The 12,371-nt window shown below is 47.8% G+C and overlaps 1 protein-coding gene across 1 annotated transcript; it reads left to right on the top strand.

Moving 5' to 3' along the window:
* The first annotated feature begins 494 nt into the window (after window positions 1-494).
* Window positions 495-8,329, top strand: LOC123962220 (transcription initiation factor TFIID subunit 4). The gene is made up of 3 exons (XM_046038250.1): window positions 495-685; window positions 5,654-5,784; window positions 7,531-8,329. The coding sequence occupies exons 1-3, from the start codon at window positions 547-549 to the stop codon at window positions 7,753-7,755; spliced, it is 495 nt and encodes a 164-aa protein (XP_045894206.1). The 5' UTR covers window positions 495-546; the 3' UTR covers window positions 7,756-8,329.
* Window positions 8,330-12,371: the final 4,042 nt, after the last annotated feature.

Genomic DNA, 12,371 nt, shown 5'->3' on the forward strand with positions numbered 1-12,371 from the left:
GGAGGTGGCGGAGAGGTGGCTGGGAGGTGGTGGTGAGGTAGCGGAAAAGTGGCTGGGAGGCGGCGGAGAGGTGGCTGGGAGGTGGTAGTGAGGTAGCGGAAAAGTGGCTGGGAGGTGGTAGTGAGGTAGCGGAAAAGTGGCAGTGAGGTAGCGGAAAAGTGGCTGGGAGGCGGCGGAGAGGTGGTAGTGAGGTAGCTGAAAAGTGGCTGGGAGGCGGCGGAGAGGTGGTAGTGAGATAGCGGAAAAATGGCTGGGAGGCGGCGGAGAGGTGGCTGGGAGGTGGTAGTGAGGTAGCGGAAAAGTGGCTGGGAGGCGGCGGAGAGGTGGCTGGGAGGTGGTAGTGAGGTAGCGGAAAAGTGGCTGGGAGGCAGCGGAGAGGTGGCTGGGAGGCGGCGGGGAGTGTGGCAAAGGACTACCGCTGCTGACAGGTTGGCTAGACTGCAACCGGAGAGGCAGCTGTTCACGTTGAGCCAACAGTCTGCCTAACGTGTCTGCTCTGCTTCTGTCGGCCTCAGAGACGACGATGACATCAATGACGTGGCGTCCATGGCCGGCGTCAACCTTAACGAGGAAAACGCACGTATCCTAGCAACCAGCTCAGAGCTGGTCGGCACAAAGATCCGATCCTGTAAAGATGAGTCCTTCCTGCCTACCGGCCTGCTGCACCGCCGCATCCTGGACACAGGTACTCTTACCTGTCTGTCTGTTAACTGTCTGTCTGTTAACTGTCTGTCTGTTAACTGTCTGTCTGTCACCTGTCTGTCTGTCACCTGTCTGTCACCTGTCACCTGTCTCTCACCTGTCTGTCTGTCTTTCACCTGTCTGTCGGGCTGTCGTCTGTCTGTCTGTCGTCTGTCTGTCTGTCTGTCGTCTGTCTGTCTGTCTGTCGTCTGTCTGTCTGTCTGTCGGGCTGTCGTCTGTCTGTCTGTCGCCTGTCTGTCTGTCTTTCGCCTGTCGGTCGTCTGTCTGTCGTCTGTCGGGCTGTCGTCTGTCTGTCGTCTGTCGGGCTGTCGTCTGTCTGTCGTCTGTCTGTCTGTCGTCTGTCTGGCTGTCGTCTGTCTGGCTGGCTGTCGTCTGTCTGGCTGTCGTCTGGCTGGCTGTCGTCTGTCTGGCTGTCGTCTGGCTGTCGTCTGTCTGGCTGTCGTCTGGCTGTCGTCTGTCTGGCTGGCTGTCGTCTGTCTGGCTGTCGTCTGTCTGGCTGTCGTCTGTCTGTCTGGCTGTCGTCTGTCTGGCTGACGTCTGTCTGGCTGTCGTCTGTCTGTCGGGCTGTCGTCTGTCGGGCTGTCGTCTGTCTGGCTGTCGTCTGTCTGTCTGGCTGTCGTCTGTCTGGCTGTCGTCTGTCTGGCTGTCGTCTGTCTGTCTGGCTGTCGTCTGTCTGGCTGACGTCTGTCTGGCTGTCGTCTGTCTGTCGGGCTGTCGTCTGTCGGGCTGTCGTCTGTCTGGCTGTCGTCTGTCTGTCTGGCTGTCGTCTGTCTGGCTGTCGTCTGTCTGGCTGTCGTCTGTCTGTCTGGCTGTCGTCTGTCTGGCTGACGTCTGTCTGGCTGTCGTCTGTCTGTCGGGCTGTCGTCTGTCGGGCTGTCGTCTGTCTGGCTGTCGTCTGTCTGTCTGGCTGTCGTCTGTCTGGCTGTCGTCTGTCTGGCTGTCGTCTGTCTGTCTGGCTGTCGTCTGTCTGGCTGACGTCTGTCTGGCTGTCGTCTGTCTGTCGGGCTGTCGTCTGTCGGGCTGTCGTCTGTCTGGCTGTCGTCTGTCTGTCTGGCTGTCGTCTGTCTGGCTGTCGTCTGTCTGGCTGTCGTCTGTCTGTCTGGCTGTCGTCTGTCTGGCTGACGTCTGTCTGGCTGTCGTCTGTCTGTCGGGCTGTCGTCTGTCGGGCTGTCGTCTGTCTGGCTGTCGTCTGTCTGTCTGGCTGTCGTCTGTCTGGCTGTCGTCTGTCTGGCTGTCGTCTGTCTGTCTGGCTGTCGTCTGTCTGGCTGACGTCTGTCTGGCTGTCGTCTGTCTGTCGGGCTGTCGTCTGTCGGGCTGTCGTCTGTCTGGCTGTCGTCTGTCTGTCGGGCTGTCGTCTGTCTGTCTGTCGTCTGGCTGTCGTCTGTCTGGCTGTCGTCTGTCTGGCTGTCGTCTGTCTGTCGGGCTGTCGTCTGTCGGGCTGTCGTCTGTCGGGCTGTCGTCTGTCTGGCTGTCGTCTGTCTGGCTGTCGTCTGGCTGTCGTCTGTCTGTCGGGCTGTCGTCTGTCTGGCTGTCGTCTGGCTGTCGTCTGTCTGTCTGTCGTCTGGCTGTCTGTCGTCTGGCTGTCGTCTGTCTGTCTGTCGTCTGTCTGTCGTCTGTCGGGCTGTCGTCTGGCGGGCTGTCGTCTGTCTGTCGTCTGGCTGCCTGTCGTCTGGCTGCCTGTCGTCTGGCTGTCGTCTGGCTGTCTGTCGTCTGGCTGTCGTCTGGCTGTCGTCTGTCTGGCTGTTACCTGGCTGTTACCTGGCTGTCTGTCGCTTGTCGGGCTGTCACCTGGCTGTTACCTGGCTGTCTGTCGCTTGTCGGGCTGTCACCTTTCTGTCTGTCAGTTGTCGGGCTGTCACCTTTCTGTCTGTCAGTTGTCGGGCTGGCACCTGGCTGGCTGTCAGTTGGCGGGCTGGCACCTGGCTGGCTGTCAGTTGGCGGGCTGGCACCTGGCGGGCTGGCACCTGGCTGGCTGTCAGTTGGCGGGCTGGCACCTGGCTGGCTGTCAGTTGGCGGGCTGGCACCTGGCTGGCTGTCGTCTGTCTGGCGGGCTGGCACCTGGCTGGCTGTCGTCTGTCTGTCGGGCTGGCACCTGGCTGGCTGTCGTCTGTCTGTCTGTCGTCTGTCTGTCTGTCGTCTGTCTGTCGTCTGTCTGTCTGTCGTCTGGCTGTCGTCTGTCTGTCTGTCGTCTGGCTGTCGTCTGTCTGGCTGTCGTCTGTCTGTCTTTCGTCTGTCTGTCTTTCGTCTGTCTGGCTGTCGTCTGTCGGGCTGTCGTCTGGCTGGCTGTCGTCTGGCTGTCGTCTGGCTGGCTGTCGTCTGGCTGTCGTCTGGCTGGCTGTCGTCTGGCTGGCTGTCGTCTGGCTGTCGTCTGGCTGTCGTCTGGCTGGCTGTCGTCTGTCTGGCTGGCTGCCGTCTGTCTGTCGGGCTGTCGTCTGTCTGTCTTTCGCCTGGCTGGCTGTCGTCTGGCTGTCGTCTGGCTGGCTGTTACCTGGCTGTTACCTGGCTGTCTGTCGCTTGTCGGGCTGTCACCTGGCTGTCACCTTTCTGTCTGTCGCTTGTCGGGCTGTCACCTTTCTGGCTGTCAGTTGTCGGGCTGTCACCTTTCTGGCTGTCATCTGGCGGGCTGGCACCTGGCTGTCATCTGGCGGGCTGGCACCTGGCTGTCATCTGGCGGGCTGGCACCTGGCTGGCTGGCACCTTTCTGTCTGTCATCTGGCGGGCTGGCACCTGGCTGTCATCTGGCGGGCTGGCACCTGGCTGGCTGTCAGTTGGCGGGCTGGCACCTGGCTGGCTGTCAGTTGGCGGGCTGGCACCTGGCTGTCATCTGGCGGGCTGGCACCTGGCTGGCTGGCACCTTTCTGTCTGTCATCTGGCGGGGCTGTCATCTGTCGGGCTGGCACCTTTATGTCTGTCAGTTGGCGGGCTGGCACCTGGCTGGCTGTCAGTTGGCGGGCTGGCACCTTTCTGGCTGTCAGTTGGCGGGCTGGCACCTGGCTGGCTGGCACCTTTCTGTCTGTCATCTGTCGGGCTGTCACCTTTCTGGCTGTCACCTTTCTGGCTGTCAGTTGGCGGGCTGGCACCTTTCTGGCTGTCAGTTGGCGGGCTGGCACCTTTCCGGCTGTCAGTTGGCGGGCTGGCACCTTTCCGTCTGTCATCTGTCGGGCTGGCACCTTTCCGTCTGTCATCTGTCGGGCTGGCACCTTTCCGTCTGTCATCTGTCGGGCTGACACCTTTATGTCTGTCATCTGTCGGGCTGGCACCTGGCTGGCTGTCAGTTGGCGGGCTGGCACCTGGCTGGCTGTCAGTTGGCGGGCTGGCACCTTTCTGGCTGTCAGTTGGCGGGCTGGCACCTAGCTGGCTGACACCTTTCCGGCTGTCATCTGTCGGGCTGGCACCTTTCCGGCTGTCATCTGTCGGGCTGGCACCTTTCCGGCTGTCATCTGTCGGGCTGGCACCTTTCCGGCTGTCATCTGTCGGGCTGTCAGTTGTCGGCCGTCATCTGTCGGGCTGTCATCTGTCGGCCTGGCACCTGGCGGGCTGTCATCTGTCGGCCTGGCACCTGGCGGGCTGTCATCTGTCGGCCTGGCACCTGGCGGGCTGTCATCTGTCGGCCTGGCACCTGGCGGGCTGTCATCTGTCGGCCTGGCACCTGGCGGGCTGGCACCTGGCGGGCTGGCACCTGGCGGGCTGGCACCTGGCGGGCTGGCACAGCTCTGATCAGCTCTACAGAAAAAAGAAACTTGTGAAATTTGTGCACAAGAAAACCTGATGGATAAGAAAATACTGAAAATACTCACACAGTATTGTTATATAGTATTCTGTGCCTCTAAGAGTACTACTGCTCCTACTGAGAGAGAGGTCTGAGGCCCAGAGAGGTTTGATCTGTTTCTTCTTGTCAGTTCTTTTTGAACATGGCGGTGTTCTCTCTCGCCTCCTGACCTGGAGCAGACTTTAGTGAAAGCACACAGACAGTTTGAATCTAAAATTAGTCCAAGGACAAACGTGTAGCCTGGAGGAGCTCAGAGAGGAAACATCCACCGCCAAAACAAAACACGTCAGATGATCTCTCTGTAAAAACGTCTGAGTGAGTTTAACCATCGCACAAGAAAGGTGTTGTTTAAGGAGTCTTTATAGATCAGGAAGAAATATCGGGTCTCCAGAGGAGGTGGTAGTATTATTAGTAGTAGTAAGTTTATTTATAAAGCACACTGTGAGAAACAGGGAGGGTTGTGGGTGAACGTGCTGCTCGTCTTTGGGTTTTGGACTCTTGTTTGGACGAAACAGGAAACTCAAAGATGTCACGCTGTGCTCTGCAAAATTAGAATGGACAGATTTCACAAGTCAAGTCAGTGTTATTTACTGTAAAACTTGAATTAAGTCAGCCTCCCGTCCCTCTTACTGGCCTGGTGTGTAGATGTATTAAACCTCTTAAAACCCACCGGGTCGCCTGCTTCAGCTGCTTCTAAGCTGCTTACATCATGCTGACAAATATAAATGTTTAAACTTGTTTCAGTACAGACATGAGCCGTTAGATTCTCCACAATATTGTTTAGTTAATTTTACAGAAACAACGAGCACCAAAGTCTAATTCATTCAGATTTCAGAAAGGAATTAAAGGCCTGGCCTAAATGGTAACCCGGCTGAGTTCAGTGATTTGAAGCAAAGAAAAGCCCGACTGTTAATAAAAGTTGTACATTTACAGCCCAAAATCAAAGTTTGCCTCTTTTAGAGTCGACAATAATCAGCAGATTGATCGATCATAAAGAGAGGCTGCACTAAGCACAGACCTCAGGTGTTTTAACAGGAAGTTCACCTGGGCAGAGACCTGCAGGTAGACTGTGAGTTTCCTGGTTAATGTGTACAAGTACACAACAAATACATGTCAATGTACTCTGATGTGATGTGGAGGGAACCGTGTTTCTGATCGTGCTGCTCCTCCTCTCGTCCTCAGCTAAGAAGCTGGGCGTGACCGAGGTGCCGCTGGAGGTGGTGAACTTCATCTCCCACGCCACCCAGTCCAGACTGCGCTCGCTGCTGGAGAAGGTTTCAGCCGTCGCTCAGCACCGCACAGACGGGGGAAAGGCAAGAACTCACTCCTTCACTGCAGGGATCGTTACAGACCAGATGTTTCATTCCCTGTTTAACCCACTAACACAGTTTTCTTTGAGCTGGTACTTTACTAGTTTTTCCACTTTAGTTCATTCGGGGGGGAGTTTCACTCTCTTTAACACAGGGCTTACAGTTCTCCGGCGCTGTGCCGGAATTCAGGCGCGAGACGTTTTTTGTATTTGTGTAGGATCGTCTGGACCTTTGCCAACGTAACAAGGCCATTTTTTTCAGAATGTAATCCACCGGTGGAGTACGGCTTCACAGATAAGTGGTGTCAATTTTGATAATGGACAGTGCTTGAAGTGGGCCACCACTGGCGTGCAGGGACTTTTCTTGCATAGTGGGGGCTCTATGTGGCACTCATCTATTCCCATTCTCGCCTGTTTGCTAATCTCTGTCGGCGGAGACGGAGCAGGTAGAATCTTGGTGCCTTTCATGCAGCCGTGAGCCAGCAGGTACCAGCAGTACCAAGTACCAGCAGGGCTGCGCAATAACACAATAATGATAATTATTCAATATAATTTTCCTCAGTAGCCTAACAATATAACAAATGTTTCATATGTTCCACAGTTTCACTGTCATTCTGTGGGATCACAGAATGACAGTGAAACTGTGGCACCAGCTATAAACAACGTGCTAACCTCGACAACTCAGCTAGGCTCCTTACATGCTTGCTAATAACTTTTTTTTTTTTTTTTAAGCTGGGTGTCCGACAGCATTGTGTTGGACAGATTTGTGCAGCTGCGTTCATGAGGGAGAGAGAGGGACGAGCGAACTAGGGACGAGCGAGAGGATGTGCTGCGTGAATGCCCTTCAGTGCTCTGCAATCAAATACGATTTAAAATAGGCCTAGTAAAAAAAAATCAATATGCGGCGGTCAGCATTGATATTGTGGCGGGCTGTCACAAATGAACATCTGGGAAACACTGGATCCACTGTTTGGCATTAAGTTTTTGTTTAAAACCACAATTAACCATCTGGTTTCTTCAACTTTCACTCAGGGGCAAAATTCTGCCTTATAATGATTTGACATTTATCATAAGAATAATCGATATTGCATGAGGTGAAATATTTTATCGTGGTAACATTTTGAAATCAGCTCATGTAAACCTAAGAACTGTTAATATGTTGTTTCTCTGTCTCAGATCAGCTCAGAATTACCTGCTTCTTTATGATTATGAATCAACAAGCCTGAATCTTCTAAAAGCTAAAACTGGCTGTTAAATTTCAGGTCAATAAATCATGTTGACTGCAGGTTCAGCCTTTCATTACGCTATTACATTCATCAGGAAAGGAAACCGTTAATCGAGGGTTGAGGGCCAATTTGACCTGAGGAGGTAGCTCATTCCACAGTTTAGGGGCTGCTGCTGAAAAAGTGCAGTCGCCCCTGGTTTTTAACCTGGTTTTTGGAGCGACCAGCCTAAGTTGATCAGGGGCTTTAGACTTGTAAGAGGTCAGTGACTTAAAAACTAACAATAGGATCTAAATATGTATTTTAAAATAGACCGGGAGCCAGTGTAGCAAAGCCAGGACTGGTGTGATGTGTTCATGCTTTCGAGTTCTGGTCAAAAGACGAGAAGCCGAGTTTTGCACTAACTGTATACGTGAGAGAGGGGTTTGGTTAACGCCAAATGGTTAATGATTAAAATATGTGCTTTTTGTTTCTTTTCCTGTCCTTCATCTTTGTTCTCTGCTCCTCCTCCTCCTCCTCTCCGTCAGGATGAAGATCTCCACGAACAGTCCTCAGACGTTCGCTCCCAGCTTCGTTTCTTCGAGCAGCTGGAGCGAATGGAGAAACAGAGGAAAGACGAGCAAGAGAGAGAGATTCTGCTGAAGGCTGCCAAGGTCCGAACTCATGCACATGTTCACGGTCGCTCCTCTCAGAGCTTTTACACAAAGGACAAAGAAATCCACATAAACTACAAAATATTAAATTATAAATAAATGAACAGCGTCTGAAAATAAAAGACATAAAACAAATCAGGTGAGATAAACTCGGCGACAACACTCCTTTTCAGTTCACCACCGTCTTTATCTTCCTTTCAAGCAGTTTTGTTTTCTCACCTGCATGATGTGATTTGAGCTTTTGAATCTTTGAAACCTAAGAAAGCCGTCAGCAGACAGACACACAGATTAGAGGTGTCCTTTCACACATGACAGCAGAGATAATTACAGAAACTGCGCCATCATTAGACACGCAGCTGATTATTTATCTGTGTAGCCTCAGTTCGTAACAGAAGTTACCTCATTGCACATTTCATGGACCCGGCTAGGCTGCACAACACGTTGAACACACAGATGTAAAATAGTAATGTAACAATCCAATCATCAATAAAAATAGTAATGATTTCCAAACAGTTTCACACACGTGTGGTTCCACAGTGTTATGAACATATCCTGTGAGATTTGTGATGATTGGCCCAGTGGTTGCTTTGGACTTTGGTCTGTTTACGTGTTAAGCCACGCCCCTTTGCGAAGACATTCTGGTTGATGGCGGCCATGTTTCTGGACCGATCTGTGTCAGACTGCTCAGAATCAGTAAATGGTTAATCCTGTAAACCCAGAGGGACATAAAGCAGAACATACCCACGTTTGAAAAGTTGAAACCAGCGTCTCATTTTGGCAAAAATAGATACTTCGTTGATTGACTGATTGATTAATTAACTAATCATGTCAGCTGTCTTTATTATTGTGTAAAAGTCTCAAATGAAATTCACATTTCAACTCATAGCAATCAGAGTTATGAAAAAAACATAATTGCAATAAACTTGTAGAACATCAACACAAATACTTTCAAAAACTTAAAAGGTTCAATTAGTTCAATACAAAGCGATAAAATATGCAGCATTTCACATCGGAGTGCTTTCCTCGATTAAAATTAGATGATCAATATTTCGGAATTATTTTGACAAATGTTTTATCTCTCCAAAGCTTTCGATACTGTTGATCATGAAGTTTTAAAACTTATTAACTCAGGACTTTCAGAGCAAGCAGTCGGTTGGTTCTCAAACTACCTTAGCAATAGATCTCCACTACTGTAGCACTTACTAAGGGTGTACCACAAGGCTCTGTATTAGGTCCACTTTTATTCACTATTTATATAAACAATGTGTGTCAAATGCTAATCTTGATTTTTATGCTGATGATACTGTCATATGTTGCTGTACGTCAACTCTTATACAAGCAATTGAATATTTGCAAAACGTGTTTATCGAAGTCCAAAATACCCTTATGCAGCTGAAATTGGTTCTAAATACAGATAAGACCAAACTTGTTGTTTACCAAATCCAGGATCAGGCCACAAAGCATAGGGCTAAATAGAGGCTAAAACTGGGCTTATTTTTTAAAATAAGTAGTGTTTTTCTTTTAATGTAAAAAAAAAAAGCGACTTGTGGCCACCACTTTTTTATCTGTTCTGGACTATGGTGATCTTTTATATATGCATACCTCTGCACAGAGTCTTCACATGATTGACACAGCTTACAAATTGCAAAGCGCTGAAAAACCACTATGAGCTATACTTTCGGGTAGGTGGCCTCCTCTGGCCATCAGAAGGCTCTGTCATTGGGACACATTCATATACAAGGCAATTTTTGGTCTGCTGCCAAGCTACCTATGTGTTCATATCATGCAGAAAAGTAACGGGCGACACTCTTTGCGTTCTCAGGACTTCTTTATGCTCTCTGTGCCAAATACCCGTACGGACACGGGAAAGAAGGCATTTGTGTATTCTGCACCTTCAGCATGGAATACGTTGCAAAAGGACTTTTAACTCACTAAATGCATTTAAATCCAAAATGAAAGACTTAGAGGCAGATGCCTTAATATGTAAATACTCTTAGATTGTAAATATGATTTAAAATGACTTTATGAAATGTTAGCTTACCAGTCTTCTGTGTTATTTGTCTGTAGCTGTGTTTGTATTATTTATATACAGGTGCTGGTCATATAATTAGGATATCATCAAAAAGTTGATTTATTTCAGTAATTCCATTCAAAAAGTGAAACTTGTATAATGTATACATTCATTCCACACAGACTGATATATTTCATGATGATTATAATTGACAACTAATGAAAACCCCCAATTCAGTATCTCCGAAAATTAGAATATTACTTAAGACCAATACAAAAAAAGGATTTTTAGAAATGTTGGCCAACTGAAAAGTATGAACTTGAAAAGTATGAGCATGTACAGCACTCAATACTTAGTTGGGGCCCCTTTAGCCTGAATTACTGCAGCAATGCGGCGTGGCATGGAGTCCATCAGTCTGTGGCACTGCTCAGGTGTTATGAGAGCCCAGGTTGCTCTGATAGTGGCCTTCAGCTCTTCTGCATTGTTGGGTCTGGGGTATCGCATCTTCCTCTTCACAATACCCCATAGATTTTCTATAGGGTTAAGGTCAGGCCAGTTTGCTGGCCAATTAAGAACAGGGACACCGTGGTCCTTAAACCAGGTCCTGGTAGCTTTGGCACTGTGTGCAGGTGCCAAGTCCTGTTGGAAAATGAAATCTGCATCTCCATAAAGTTGGTCAGCAGCAGGAAGCATGAAGTGCTCTAAAACTTCCTGGTAGACGGCTGCGTTGACCTTGGACCTCAGAAAACACAGTGGACCAACACCAGCAGATGACGTAGCACCCCAAACCGTCACTGACTGTGGAAACTTTACACTGGACTTCAAGCAACGTGGATTCTGTGCCTCTCCTCTCTTCCTCCAGACTCTGGGACCTTGATTTCCAAAGGAAATAGAAAAAAATTACTTTCATCAGAGAACATAACTTTGGACCACTCAGCAGCAGTCCAGTCCTTTTTGTCTTTAGCCCAGGCGAGACGCTTCTGACGCTGTGTCTTGTTCAAGAGTGGCTTGACACAAGGAATGCGACAGCTGAAACCCATGTCTTGCATACGTCTGTGCGTGGTGGTTCTTGAAGCACTGACTCGAGCTGCAGTCCACTCTTTGTGAATCTCCCCCACATTTTTGAATGGGTTTTGATTCACAATTTGAATGTAATTACTGTAATAAATCAACTTGTTGATGATATTCTAATTATATGACCAGCACCTGTATTATGTGATAAAGTAGGAGGTTCAAAAGGGACCTTTACTCATTATCATTGGGGGAATCCGTCAGAATGCATAGAAGTAAGCCAGGAAACTTGGAATATCCTCTGAACAACGTTTTATTTCTTCCAATTTAAAGGATGCATTTGTCAACATAATCAGGGGGAAAAAAAGACACACGTAAGTTGTTCAATCTGAAAGAAAGCAAACATAATATTAAAAACTAAACTCACATGTCCATCTCAAGGGAATAAGGAAAGATAAACAACTAAGCTAAGTTTTCCATAAACATGAACATAATATAAACCTAAAGAGTAAATAGAAGTTCTCTTACCAGAACTGCCGCCACCTTAAATAAAGTTGTGAACAGGTGAACTCAATCAGGTCAATGAGGAGGAATGAAAGCAGGAGCCAATCAGTGATGAGAAAGGAAAGGAAAGGAAGTGAGCTAAAGGAAGTGAGGTAGGTGAAAGGATGTGAATAAAAATAGAGATAAATTGGGGATCTTTAATTAGATTATTATTCCTCGTGTGTTAATGTAAAAGCAGGATTGTACTGTTGTTGGTTTAGTTTGAACTATTTTGTATCAGACTGCAATTAGTCATTTATTTCTGGATTAATCTGCTGATTATTTTCTCCTTTAATTGATTTCAAACATTCTGAAAATATTGTTTGAGGAGTCCAAAGAGACTCCTTCACAATGTTTGCTCTGTCAGTCCAAACCAGCAAACATTAAAAATAATAAAAACATTAAAATAATCAAAAGGAGAAGCAGCAAATGTTCACATGAAATGGTTTTACTTGAAAAATGATTTAATGATTTAATGAACTGATTTAAATGATTATCAAAATAGTTGCCAGTTAAATTTATAAATAATACTTTATTAATCCTGCAAGGGGAAATTCAATACTTTTTTAAACTCTGTTGTTTGTTATTATTATTTTACAAACACAGGTCTGAAATACACAAACAGGACCTTATACAACAACACATTAGAGTACTTGTATAAACTGTTGGGGAGTATAATAATAATAATATTTTATAACAAAACATATTCTATAAACTCTTCATGTGTAGAAATCTGACTTTACAAAGTAACTGAAGCTGTCAGCTAAATGCAGTGAAGTAAAAAGTACAAGATTTTCCTCTGAGACGGAGCAGAAAGTGGCATGAAAAGAAAATACTCAAGTAAAGTACAAAAACCTTTAATTTGGACTTAAGTAGCCTACAGAACTTGAGTAAAGGTAAGGTGTCAAAGCATTTGCAGTTTGTTTAAAAGAAAGAGGAAATGCTTTAATGGTGAGCACAAGTGAATAAATGATGATGTGAAGTAGTTTTGAGAATTTATATTCTGATCTGAGACCAAAACTGTTATGTAATACTGTAGTACTTGTGACTTGCTTGGTGACATTCCGCCACTGATGTATTTGTTTGTAAAGGTATAGACACTGTGAAGCCACTGAGGCAGTGAGGAAAAGGCCGCCCGTCCTCCTCCTCC

Source organism: Micropterus dolomieu, linkage group LG22 (genome assembly GCF_021292245.1).
Source record: "Micropterus dolomieu isolate WLL.071019.BEF.003 ecotype Adirondacks linkage group LG22, ASM2129224v1, whole genome shotgun sequence".
Lineage (NCBI taxonomy): Eukaryota > Metazoa > Chordata > Actinopteri > Centrarchiformes > Centrarchidae > Micropterus > Micropterus dolomieu.